We start from the raw sequence: 13,323 nt of genomic DNA on the forward strand, positions 1-13,323 counted from the left end.
GTAGATCTTTCGGAGCATGCGGAGGGTTTTGAAACAGGTGGATGAGATGGCAATGACTTGCTTGGTCATGGAGAGCGTTGAGTCGAGGACGAACCCCAGGTTGTGTGCGTAGTCGGTGGGCGTTGGGGGCACCCCTAGGGCGGTCGGCCACCAGGAGTCGTCCCAGGCCGAAGGCGTGATGCCGAGGATGAGGACCTAAGTCTTGTCCAAGTTCAGCTTCAGACGGCTGTTCTTCATCCATTCGGTGACGGCTTTCATACCTTTGTGGAGGTTGGTTTTGGCGGTGATGGGGTCCTTGGTGAGTGAGAGAATCAGTTGTGTGTCGTCTGCGTAGGAGATGATGTTGAGGTTGTGCAGTCTGGCGACGTGGGCGAGTGGGGCCATGTATATGTTGAACAGCGTCGGGCTGAGGGAGGATCTTTGGGGTACGCCGCAGATGATCTTGGTGGCTTCGGATCGGAAGGGAGGGAGGCGGACACTCTGTGTTCTGATCGAGAGCAGACACACCTGACATGAGATAAAAGGATACATAACCACATTGCTGAGTGATGTGGCTGGAGACCCTTTTCAGCATCTTCAGCCCGGTCTCACAACTCCATATTTTGGGATATGAGGCGCAAGACTTTTTTTTTCAAGTTAGAGACATCATCCTCTACTGCTGATATACTGCCTTCAGCTTCAGTAATTCTTTCGACTATGTTGCGCAGGTCTTGACGCAACAATGCCACATCAACATGAACCTCTGCAATTTTGTTTTTCACTGCATCCTTGCGGGCTGGGTACATACAGCATCATAAATAAAACGACCTCTAGTAACATCGGTTACTCATAGCACTTTGAAAAGTCACAGATTCTGTGACTTGCGCTATGCAAAAAGCACGATAATATTTTGTTTTTGTTGTTATTATTCTTATTCTTACGATTAACAATAGAGGCATTGATTTAAAGTAAGTTATGGAGTAATTCAGCGACAAGCCAAATAGAAGAGACGGCAAAACAGACTAGAGTGAGGCCCAAAAAAGTGGAAATATGGCCTGTGAGTGCCCTGATTTTGTTTTTTAAATAACAGTGTATGGCTATCTCAGCAGAAAAAAAAGCAAAAAAACTGCTACAGAAAGGGATGTGCGGGAAGAGAAAATGCAGAGCCAGCGCCGCCCTGAGAAAGCCAGCATGTTTTCATTGTATGAAATGAGCACATTTTAATTGTGACAACCCAAAAAGTTATAGCGCTTAAAGTTCCAATGTCTGGCGAAGAGGAGCGCCTTATGCTCGTGGAGGCGGATTTGGTCATGGACATGAACAGACTAATATGACATACTTTGAAAAACATACATGGAATCAATCACACGAAAGAAACATTTTGTAGTCAGCCACAACTCCTCAAATGAAAATGTGAATTTGTCAACCATTTGCAGCATTGATGTTGTCTAAAGTGTGTGTAATTTGCAGACTTTGCGAAGATTTGTGCATGACTCGAACGGTCTTGTAACAGATTCGTGTGAACGCGGAGAGAGGCGGGTGCAGTCTGTGTCCTCGCCGTGTTTACCACCTACATCGGAGGTACTGATCAGCGCAGTCAGTCTCCTCCCATTCCCTCTCCCGGCGGCTTGTTTGCGAGGGAGGCTGGTGGGGGATGGGCCAGGTGAGGGCCTCGTGCATTCCACAGCGCAGCCGTTCTTGCAGGTGAGCCCCGGAGTCCTCGCAGCGCACAGTACAGCACCAGCCTATTTACCCCGCACCAGCACCCAGCCTGTGAAGCCTCGCAGCGCTCCCTCTCGGGCCTCCAGGCGCCTGCGTCTCACCAGGCCCAGAGGCGGGCCCTCAAATGGACCTGAAGGGTGGTTTGCTGAAGTCCATCTGGCACGCCTTCGCGGCGCTGGACCTGGAGAAGAACGGCAAGGTCTCCAAATCCCAGCTGAAGGTAAAGGTGGCGGGAGGGAAGCTGGGACGTGCACTGACTGGCACCGCAGGGAAGGGCCGCACCCCGGCCCGGTGCAGGGAAAACCCAGCAGGAAATCTGAACAGAGCCCTAACTAACTCCAAGCGCCCGAGCCTCGCACATGCTGCTTAGTAAAAGTTACTGCGAGTAAGTGTCAGGGCTAGCGACAGAAACGCAATCACTCGTACAGTGCAGAGGCAACGGGTTTTATTACGAATAATGTGCACTGCGCCTACCCCCGGCAGTGTTGCTGGAACTATTTTCAAAGTGGGGGTGCTGCCGTCAGTGTTACGTCACTTAAGTCACAGGGATTGTGAACGATCCAAGTGTCACGCAAAGAACACTACACTCCCACTCAGCAGGAGAGTTGTAAGGTTGCATCGTATACAGCCGGTGGTGGATTTGGACTGGAGCACTATGTCGAACATCTGTTATTACTAAAGCGATGTGTGGTCGTGCACTGTCCGTTACAGACTGCACATTACCCATTGAAATGGCCACGCAATGTGCGCAGACCTGTAGTCTTACTAATACAACTGTACAGCGTGCAAATGATGATGTATGGAAGTTGGATTTTGAGGAATACTTACATCACCATGTAAAGAGTCTTGATTTGTTTTCATCCTATTGCAATATTTGTTTTGAACAACTTCAGAATCACAAAAGAAAGTGTTTCATTTGTGCTTTCCTAAGTGCTGACACATTTTGAAATATTTGTACCCACGAGTTTTGGTGTGTTACAACGTTTTAACATCCCATATCATTTTCTTTCACACTCAAAGAGATTGTCACACAGGTAGCAGTACAAAATACCCACACTTTGCAGTGGGAGAAAGAAGAGTAAACCCCAGTCTCCATGTTTAAGGTAGGCAGCAGCTGGTCAGAAGGTCCAGCCTAATATCTGAACTCTGCCACGAGATAACAACAACATATAAGGCAGCTTTATTGCACATTCATCTTCTGAACTCCAGCATGTTTATTTTGGGGGTGCTGTACCCCTGCTTCCAGTGTCTAGGCCCCCTCAGGCTTTCTAGGTTAGTATTCGACAGTGTTTACTGGTTGTCGTTTCCTTGGATTTTCAGTGCCCATGTCCTGTTCCTGTTAGGTTATCTGGGTTCCGTTTTTCGTGGCCTGGTCGTTGTGTTCCCGTGTCTGATTCCTCAGTCGTTGTTCGGTTTAATTGGTCGTACCATTCCATGCATTTGCACCAGTTGTTGTGTGGTCGTTTCATAGATGTTGGAGGTTGTCATTAATGTGGGGGGGGGGGGGGGGGCGGTGGTGAGTTCATATAACTAGTTGGTTGATGAATGGATCGGCTAGAGGATATGAGGTATTGTTTGTTTGCAAGGATATGGTGTCAAAAAAGGAAGTTGTGATCTATGAGTTAAGTAGTTTAAAAAAAAAAGTAGTGGGAAGTTTGCAGAAACACAGTAATAGAAAGTAGGCATACAGGCATGCAATTTAGCACAGGCTACACGTAAGGCATGAACAGAAGGAAGAGAGAAAGGAATGAAAGAGAAACACTTGCAGTTTATAAACCAGGGTAAGTTTATTTTCTTTTTAAAGGCATTGATTTCGGAATATATTGAAGGCTTTTTGATAGGGCATAGTATCTGAGGATGTAAAACTAGAAAGAAGCAACATTATTGGCATGTGGCATAGCATATAGCACTTAAAAATGTGCATAGTGCTTACTACCCCCATGTGGGTCATCTAAGTGCCTATTCACGTAGATAGCACCCCAGGCATAGAATTCTGTAGGCTAACACCTACCATGCAATAAAGGCTAATACGGAAATTTGCAATGCATTCAACGATCTGGTTCTCCCATTAGATTTGAAAGGCGATGTGTATAGGAGGGCAGGGTTACCTGGCTCTCCCTGGATCATAAGAGGGTATTGCACAGCATATGTTGACAGCAAGACCAGAATTTGTGATGGAATTCATAATTATGAAAAGGATCATACAAATTCGAGATGGAGCAGGTTAGGAATAAGCCAACTCTTAACCGTTCTCCTGATTTCTAAGTGATTCTTGGTGACTCTTTTGTTTAATGTTTGGGAATGCAATAATTTGGCAGCTTCCTTTTGAGAAAGTAGTATCACCAGTGTAAAAGAAGTGTAAAAAGGGAAAACGGGGCAGCTGGCATTTTCCATTTACATGCCTCGAAAAATCATGAGTGTTCCTAGATCTGCAGGTCTAGTGACTTGAATCATCTACTCGACCTAACTGTAATATTTATTCCTGACCCATAAACTGGTCAAAATTCTGTGATCCTTGGCAAATGTTTATTTCATCTAGCTGTCATTTTCTTCATTACTAAATGTGAGAGCCACTTCAAATATGAGTACAATATGTCTGCTGTACAACAACTCTTATGTTTGATTTAATAGACTAAACTTTTGCACTATGTATAATAAAAATCGAGCCCGCATAAAAGGTACACATGACCCCTCACTTGCCTCTTTGTTGATCAATAGCATTGTCATCAGGGTGGGGCCTGGAAAGTTTTTAAGTTCATATTTAAAAGAACTCACTTTTAATAGATCTATTACTAAATATGCTGTGGTAGTGCACTGTCCTTTACAGACAGTACATTTCCATTGACATGGCCACAAACCTTCCCACTGACATGCAGATTTAATAATAAAACTATATAGCATACAAATATTATTTGGGGAAATTGAGTTGCAGCAAATATTTATCATTTGCACACCAACAAGTAAAGTGTTCTAATTTGTTTTGTTCCAATTAAAATATTTTTTTCCATCACACATCAAATAAAGTGCTTGCCCAACTGCTGAAATTTATTTAGAAATATTTTTAAAGTTAATTTACAAGGTATTTAAATGTTATGAGAAATAAAACTGACATCCTATAGCCTTTCATTGCACACAGCATGATTGTCGGACAGTTCACTGTACTTTTGCTGACTGTAAAGTTGGAGGATTTCGTAAACACCATCTCCAGGATGAAATAAGGAAAAATCTTTAAGAGGACATATGCTGACCTCTGACTTCTGTCTTTGAATGCTTAGCAAATGTAACAAGATTTGAAGGTATCTTTATTGTTGTTTTACTTTCTTAGTTAAAAGAACTACATTGGCTGCATTATACAAAGTGCGCCCGCTTTGCATGGGATCTGATCAGGCCCGGACTGGCCGTTGCGGGCACCGGGCAATCCCCCGGTGAGCCGCAAGGGTGGGGGCCGGTTTTGGGCCCCCGGGGGCCATTTTTGTTACAGATGAGAGTTGATAGTGGGCAACCCAGTGTACCCATGAGGGTTTGGGCAAAAAGTATGGTAGGGTGAAGATACCTTCAAGGGATTTTGATAGACACAGAAATTTTGAAATCACTTAACCACATTGCTGCGGCGGTTATTTTTGCGCTGTGCGGCTTTTTTCCAAAAGCCGCGTTAGATGACGAGCTTAGCTCGTCATCCGCACACGACCACCGTGGCTGATGAAGAGCTGAGATCGTCACCAGCAGCGAAGGGGTTAAAGAATGAAATCATGTGGGCTTAGTGATTTGAACCCACTAATGTTGGTTATACAACAACAAAAATGACGTGTTCAAAACTGTCACTTATTATTTGACTGTGGCTTTATCTACCATTGAATACTTAATCAATGTTGTGATAGGTAGAGAAGATTGAGCAATTGATGTAGTAAGGGCTGTGTAGATTAATGTATTTACCCTTCTACAGCTTTGATGTTCATCTTGTACCCAACTTTTTAACTTGATTTGAAAAAAGATTAAATACTTTTTGTCTATATACACCCGTTTTTTCAACCTCTTTTTGCTCTCTCCCTCCATTGATTACTAATAAGTGACAGTTTCGAACACATGAGTGCATTACCTCATTTGCATAGGTGAGTGGCCCCATGCAAATGAGGGAATCTCTTTGCCTCTGCGCCCATGCTGTATTATAGAAGTGGCCGCAGAGGCAAAGAAGCTGTCATGAGGCGCACTGTCTGTGCACCCACTGATGGCAGCCCTCTGAAGGGGTTGAGGGGTCCTATGGACCTCCTAGACATCTCCTTCGAGGCCGGTACAGTCACTCACTGTACTTGCCTGCAGGGGAATCTCTCATTCCTCTTAAAAGTGCAGGCGGGTTGTTGCCTGCACAGTGAAACACGTACCGGATGCTTTACAATTGGTCTGTTTTTCACTTGAATGCACTGCCGCCAGGCAAACACGAGTTTGGAGCTATCCTGGGGTTAGCAACTTCAAACTAATATGGCACACTTTTTGTTTGCACAGGGCACACTTTTTGAAATGTGCACCCGGTGTAAACAAAAAAATGCTCTGCATAGTGTAATATGACAATGCTCTGCATAGTGTAATGTCAGCTGGAGTATCTCCCGAGACGAGGCCATTAGTCCCTAAAATAGCTTACCCTGATAACACACGACTCGCCATGGCCAGTGGGAGAGTAGATTTCTTGAGGCCTGATTTATGCACAAAGATTTGTATCTGGAACAATATCTCATATCCATCAGGATCTCCCTAACACTGCTCCAATTTAGGAGAGAGTTGAATACTTCTTTAAAGAAAACTACATCACTATGCATTAACTGTCCACAACCCTGGTATCTTTCATATCACTTGTTGACTTTATACACACCTTTGACCCCTTACAGTGCTCCGCTTCCTTTTGTTTAGGTTTTCGCTATGCAGATACCATATACAAACATATGTACGCCAGTGGTAATAGTAATTTTATTCGATCAAATGAAAAATTGTTCATTTACATGAATAATAGCAATCATAATACAATATCAGATAACAGTTGGATACAATTAAATAAAAACATCATGTACCAAATAGGAACAATTACAATTAAGAAGTAATAACAGTTAATTTCAATAAATACTGTTTTGCATATACTAAAATTAATTTGATAAAAACTTCAAACCAGTGTTTTTCTTCATGTTATCGTGAATCTTTAGACATAGTGACAGCCTGAAATATAAAATCCTAGTTCGTAAGTATTTGGAGATTTTTTATTGTAGGCATTTTGGATCGTAGACATTTATGGCTCTGTGAGTTATGCATGAAATCCTCTCGTTATGGTGTGTCCATATTTTCCAGTGTATTCCTTTTGCGGAATGTCAGTGTTCAGTGCACCTATGTTTCAGTGTCTGTGAGGGAGAATCAAATTCTACGCATAACTGTCACTTTCTGACTTTGCCCATAGAGAATGTGCATTTGTTTGCTCCATTGATTACAATCAAAAGCTCAGCATGATACCATAGTCTTAAAGACTCATAGATCCATTATTAGCTTTTGTAACACAAACTACAGCTGAATTGGTAAAATGTTAGTGGTGGGTGGTGGATTTTCTGTGTTTAAGATGGGAAAAGCTAAGCCAGTTCGTGTCACACTTGCTATAGTAGCAAGTGTGATTCAAACTATCTTAGCTCTTCCCACCTTAAAGTCATGAGTGGTATTCTACAGGTATTTATAATTGGACTGACTACCCCTGACGAGATGCTGACTTGCTTTCTGGACGGATAGCAGGTTACTAGATGCAGATTAGTGTTAGTGATTTCGTGAAACATACAGGTTTCATGTTTGTTATCCTAATTTTTGCTTTTCCATCCAATTAATACCATTTAAGAAGAATAGCATATCACTGAGATTTAGGAAGTGAGAGGTGCTAAGTTGTCGAGCAACCTGGATCGTTTTCGACATGTAGGTCGGGGAGGACGGGTGAGAAGCTCTACAAGCAAGAGGGAGTCTTGATGCTATTTTCCATTTTTGGGGAAAATATCCTAAAAGGAACATTTGATTAAAAATCAATAATAGATGACCGGGGACAATGGCAGAGGCTAACTGTAAGACTCTAGGTGGACAAGGATCAAAAGACCCTGATTTGATAAAACATGTCTGTTACTTGACCAATTGTAAGGGGGTCGAAAGCAGAAAAAATAGCGTTCAAAGACTGATGTGGTTCTGGTATTTCAGCGGCCACATTGGCTGCTTCACTGTTGCTGGTCCCGGTTTGGAAGCCATCCGATATCACCAACTGTGGGTTGTTAGTCATGCAAGCCCAGCAGAACTTTAATTTGCAGCAAAGACGTTAAAGATGACCTTTACTTTGTCTTTAAAGAATGTCGCGAGTTTGACAGTGACAGGCAAGCAGATATCTGCCAGTTGACTGCTGCATGGTGGACACTTGCCCGTTAACCAGCAATTGTTTTCTTCGCTGGAGTCACACAGCCACAGCCCTGGGTCTCTTGACAGGGTAGGTTCAAGTAGAGACCGTTTACTCTACAGTAGTGGGTACCTCAAGAGGTGGGTCTTTTTTAATGACTATCATTTGTACCAGTATCTTTATTATCTTATACCTTATCACTGTATCTTATAACAGAGTGTCTGCTAGGTCCTGATGAATGCCCACTACGCCTCATTAAGGGTAATTTTAGGGCAGACACATGTTGACCAATTAATGTACCTAGGGATGATTCCCCTTTCTGCTTCATTCAACTGTCTTTAATCCTGTCCCTGGAGGACAAAATACAATTGTAGGGTCTCACTTGGAGATAATTTACCTTCTCCATATCCTGTTTCTTCCTTTTTTGCACTCTGCTCAGTTCACCCACACCATAGACTCTTATAGGGTTAGTTTAATTTCGAACCGCTCATCCTGCGTCAGGAGTTGTAGCCCACACCACAATGGGCTGTTGAGGTGTGAGAAGGGACACTTCAGGATGGGTGAGAGTGCTCTTCCTTAAGAATGCTCTGTTGTGAGAAACCTCACAATCTATGATTGTTCAAATATAGATTGAGATACTAGTTGGTACAGGGGCGGCTCCTCCATTAGGTGGAGGAGCATTACCCCACTGCTTTCTTGCAGTGGGAGAAGCAGAAACATAAAATGGTATTTTAAATACCATTTTATGTTTCTGCTTCTCGCACTGCGAGAAAGAAGAACAGTTTCCCTGGTTGGGGGCGGGCGGGTGTGGGAGGAGTGGCTTGCTTAATGCTGTGGGCCTGACTGTTTGATCGGCCCTCTGGGGCCGACCAAGCCAGTCGTGCGCACTCTGCCATTTACTGCATGCAGCCTACATAGAGAAAATGCAAAGTCCCAAGGATTTCCAACCCAGGACATAGTGTTGTATATGAATTTAAGACCCTAGTGTAATTTTCCCGATTAATGCCCATATATAGGTATAAATCACCCTATCCCTATATAGGCATAGAAATCATAACCATATTTAGACTTGGCCTATGCAGTCCAAATAAGGCATGGCTACTTCCACTAGGTCCGAAAATCCACAACAATGTCTTGGAAAAACCCGCCTTCAGCAGTCAGGGACTTCCCCTTGCTTCAATATTGATTTATCCAAGAACTCATAGAGTTTTCAAAGAGCTGAGTCTTTGATGACGTTATTATGTCCAACCTTAAGGTGCCTGTCAAACTAGGCACCTTCAAGGTATAAATATGCCCACACTTGCCCTAGAAAACACACAGTGGTTTGGAGCAGTTCGACTATCTACCTACACGACACAGCTCACCGAGGCAAGTGCCGAAGGAAGCCGACCCTCCAGCAGACGCACTGAGAGAGACGCTGTCTTTTCTCCGAGAGAGACGCTGTCTTTTCTCTTGCTGAGAAATCCAGCTCCAGTGTTTCCAAGATACCCTTGTGGGTTGTTGGGAAATCGAGTCCTGAGAGAGAGAGATACCAGACCTCCTTCATTCTAAAACCAAGGTACGGAGCTGACTAGACCCTTTGAGAATTTTTGGATAGATTCTTGGCAAAGAATACTGAAACTAAGCTACACCTCACTTACTTCTTCCCTTGTACTAGACCTAGGTTGGGTACACTGGGGTAGGCGTATTTTAGAAGCACCAGTTGAGTACTTTTAGTCTTTATTTATTAATGTATGTATTCTATGTATTTTATGGCTTAGAAACCATATCATGCTTTTACAGTATTTTATAATACTCTTCGTACTGTACGCATTGTACTTTGCAACCAGTATTACGATTGTAGCAGTTCATTTCCTCTGCATGAGAAAGAAGACTGTTCAATAAATACTTTTTATTGAAAACGCCTGTCTCTCTATTTCTCTGCACCTCTGGTGAAACGAAGCATGCACGATTGACTGAGTGAAATACCTATCTATTGTTTCTGCGACTCTAGAGATATATTTCTTATTCTTGGGAAACAAAGTTGTCATGTTTATGCACCAGTTGAGTATTTTTAGTCTTTATTTATTAATGTATGTATTTTATGTATTTTATGGCTTAGAAACCATATCATGCTTTTACAGTATTTTATAATACTCTTCGTACTGTACGCATTGTACTTTGCAACCAGTATTACGATTGTAGCAGTTCATTTCCTCTGCATGAGAAAGAAGACTGTTCAATAAATACTTTTTATTGAAAACGCCCGTCTCTCTATTTCTCTGCACCTCTGGTGAAACGAAGCATGCACGATTGACTGAGTGAAATACCTATCTATTGTTTCTGAGACTCTAGAGATATATTTCTTATTCTTGGGAAACAAAGTTGTCATGTTTATGCGGTTGTCAGAAACTAATCCCTTCTTGTTCATTCAAGAAAGTTTCTAGTGACCTCTGAGCTAGCTGGCACTCACAATTAAGTCTAATATATTCGATAGAGACCTAGTAGACCTCAGTCCTACGTCAAATCTATAGTATATATTATTCCAATGCGCAGAGCCTATTGGGAATATAGGAACTACACAACAATAGCCGGGCCTTGGGGATGGCGGCTCCAAGGCAAGGACTGTATGTGGCTCCAGGAGGGGTGCCACACGGCCCCCCCTCCAGCAGACAAGTTAGCCCTGGAGCCAGGGGTCCTTGATGGACCCTCTTCATTAATTGATTTCATCCCCCTGGAGGTGGCAGTCACCGGGGCTGCGGGGGGGGGGGGGCTGCGTGCTCTCCCTTTATTTTTGATGAATGCCTCTGGGAGATGGTGGTCCCTTGGGTTGCAAGGGGGCCGCATTCATTTAATAATTAGCCCCGGGGAGATGGCGGCCCCTCACATTAATTATAAGTTTAGCCCTTGGTAGGTAGTTATAAACATTTACTCCGGGGAGGTGGCGGTCCCCTGGGGGCCGCATAGGCACCCCTGCATAAATAATAAACAATGCCCCAGGGAGGTGGCGGTCCCTGGGGCATTGAGAAGTCCTAGAAGGGGCTCCATTTGCGATTTGTATTATTATTTATTTATTTGTTTTTTATAAAAAAAAAAATCCTACGCAGGCCCACCTATATTCAAGGTATGCTTCGGATCGGGCCCATCCGGGGGTTAATTAAAAACACACGCTTATGTTTTTCTTGTTGTTTGTTGTTGTTTTTTTTTCTTGTTACTGGATATTTGCCAATATCTCGGTTTCGCAGTATTTTTTTTAATGCTTTTTTGGTCTGTTTGAAAGACCAGTGGACCAACCTTATGGGATCAGGGTATTCCTACCATGCCCCATTTTTTAGGTCCAGCCTAGAAGCAGCGTGCATGCCCTGCTCTAGAAAACTGACCTCTTGGAATCACTTCAGCTTAAGTAGAAGCTCGTGCGTGTGGTGCTCACTTGCTATTGGCCTTTGCATCTGGCTTCAGCAAGCAATTGGCCAAAGGCGTGTGGATGTCCCAAGTTTTCACAAAAGATTTAGTCCCAGATTGTTTTGCTCTCGGGAGCCAGCAGCGGCGCGCATGGGCCATCTGTTGTTTGTCAAGTTTTCTTGCTGCTTTAATTAGAAGGCGTGTGTAATTTCTGAAGGGCTCGCGCATTCCATAGCTGAGTAACTCCCTCGCGCCACTGGAAAGCCTTCGTCCAGACAGCCGCCCGCCTTTCACTGCCAGACTTACACTTTTACCTATCTACATCGAGTCTACCTAATGTACATTGTATAATCATGATTTTATCATCTTTGTTTCAGACAGACAGGTCCGCGCGTTTTTGATTTCCAGCATGATTTCCAGTTGCCTTCGGTGCTTGTTCTGCCTTCTCCTCCATGCTGCCGCCGCCCTCTCGCTCTCAGTGGGTCACTCGTTTCACATTTCAAGCACCCTGCAGCTCTCTGCCATGCTGCTGGCGTCTCTAGCCGATCACCCTCTGTGGTGTGGCCGCTGCCTCCTCATATTTGCGGGCCACTCACTTGCAGAGTGCCTGGAGACTATTCTGCCATGCTGAGCTGCTGAGCAGTGTTTGTTAGTTCAGAAATATAGAGTTGCGTACCTTTTTTTTTGTGCTTTGGATTGAAAGCATGTACTTTCTAAGAGGCTTCTTTTGCTCTTGCCTTTCACGAGTGCAGCTGCAGCCTGTGATCGGAGGTAAGTCTGCCTCAGACCTTTGTCACTCATACTGCTACACAGGCTGGGGTGACTTGCATTCAGCAGCTGCCTTGCTCCCCCAGTCTCCGAGCAGACCGCAAAAAGGGACCTTGTCTTTCATTTCCATTTGTGCACAAGCGCATGCCGCAAAAATATTGATGCGCTCCCCCCTCTCTTCTGCAAAAATGTGCGCCTTTTGGAGCTCTCCAGCATCATACAGCTTATTTTAAATGCTTTTACTCTGTGCTATTATCTGTGCTATTATTTGTGTGTCAAACTAGGAACTATTCATAGCATAGACATAGAATATAGAAAGGGTCCAGAGGTGTAGCTTGGGGTCCTGGAGCATTAGAAGGCACATCTCTGGGCACCCAAGTAGAGGATCTGCCATGCATGTATGAGAAGTTGGAACCTTACAATACCTGGGCAGGTGCCACAGCACCAGGCATCTGTACTTCAGAATGAGAGGAAACAAAACAAGTGTTGTAGGGGAGATGCAGTCCTGGTATACCTCCTTATTTTGTGGAAGTAGTTTTAAAAAAAACATAAAAGCAGAATACAGAGCATTTAGATGTTCTGTCCCAAGAGGTGGATGGGTTACTACACAGATGAGGACTATTCCAAGGAAGAGAGACGGGTGACGACAAAGCATTTACTGGCAGCTAGGCTGGAAAGGAAACATGAGCACTTCAGCCTATCTGTGGTCTGGTGCTTTGTCTTTTGATGCACAGACAGTGAACAGAAAATAGTGTGATAGTCAACATGAAAAGACTTAGCAGGCTTAATCCAGGCCACGAGCCTCACTTTGGGCAGCACTAGTAAAATTATAGCAAGTGCTCGTGGGACCTGGCACAAGGCATTCAGAATAATTGTGATAGGTATTCATTGATCAATCCACATCTGGCACACCCCATTATGTCGCTCGCTATCCAAATGGTAAATGCACAAAAATAAAACTCAAGTAATCATTCCAAAAACCTGACATAAACACTTTGCAAGTGGACTCCAATGACCGCTCATTCCTGAGACTCCCCTATGTTATATGTATGTTAGCTGGCCCATAATCTTTGTAA

General features: G+C 43.8%; 1 protein-coding gene across 1 annotated transcript in view; it reads left to right on the forward strand.

Annotated features, from left to right (window-relative positions):
* Window positions 1-1,578: 1,578 nt before the first annotated feature.
* LOC147733916 (differentially expressed in FDCP 6 homolog) overlaps window positions 1,579-13,323 on the forward strand; it is a 276,207-nt gene continuing 264,462 nt past the window's right edge. The window contains exon 1 of the mRNA XM_086952810.1: window positions 1,579-1,921. Within this exon, the coding sequence (XP_086808936.1) occupies window positions 1,826-1,921 (96 nt within the window). The 5' untranslated portion in view covers window positions 1,579-1,825. The remainder of the gene's footprint in view (window positions 1,922-13,323) is intronic.

This window comes from Lissotriton vulgaris, chromosome 1_2 (assembly GCF_964263255.1).
Source record: "Lissotriton vulgaris chromosome 1_2, aLisVul1.2, whole genome shotgun sequence".
In the NCBI taxonomy this organism is placed as follows: Eukaryota; Metazoa; Chordata; class Amphibia; order Caudata; family Salamandridae; genus Lissotriton; species Lissotriton vulgaris.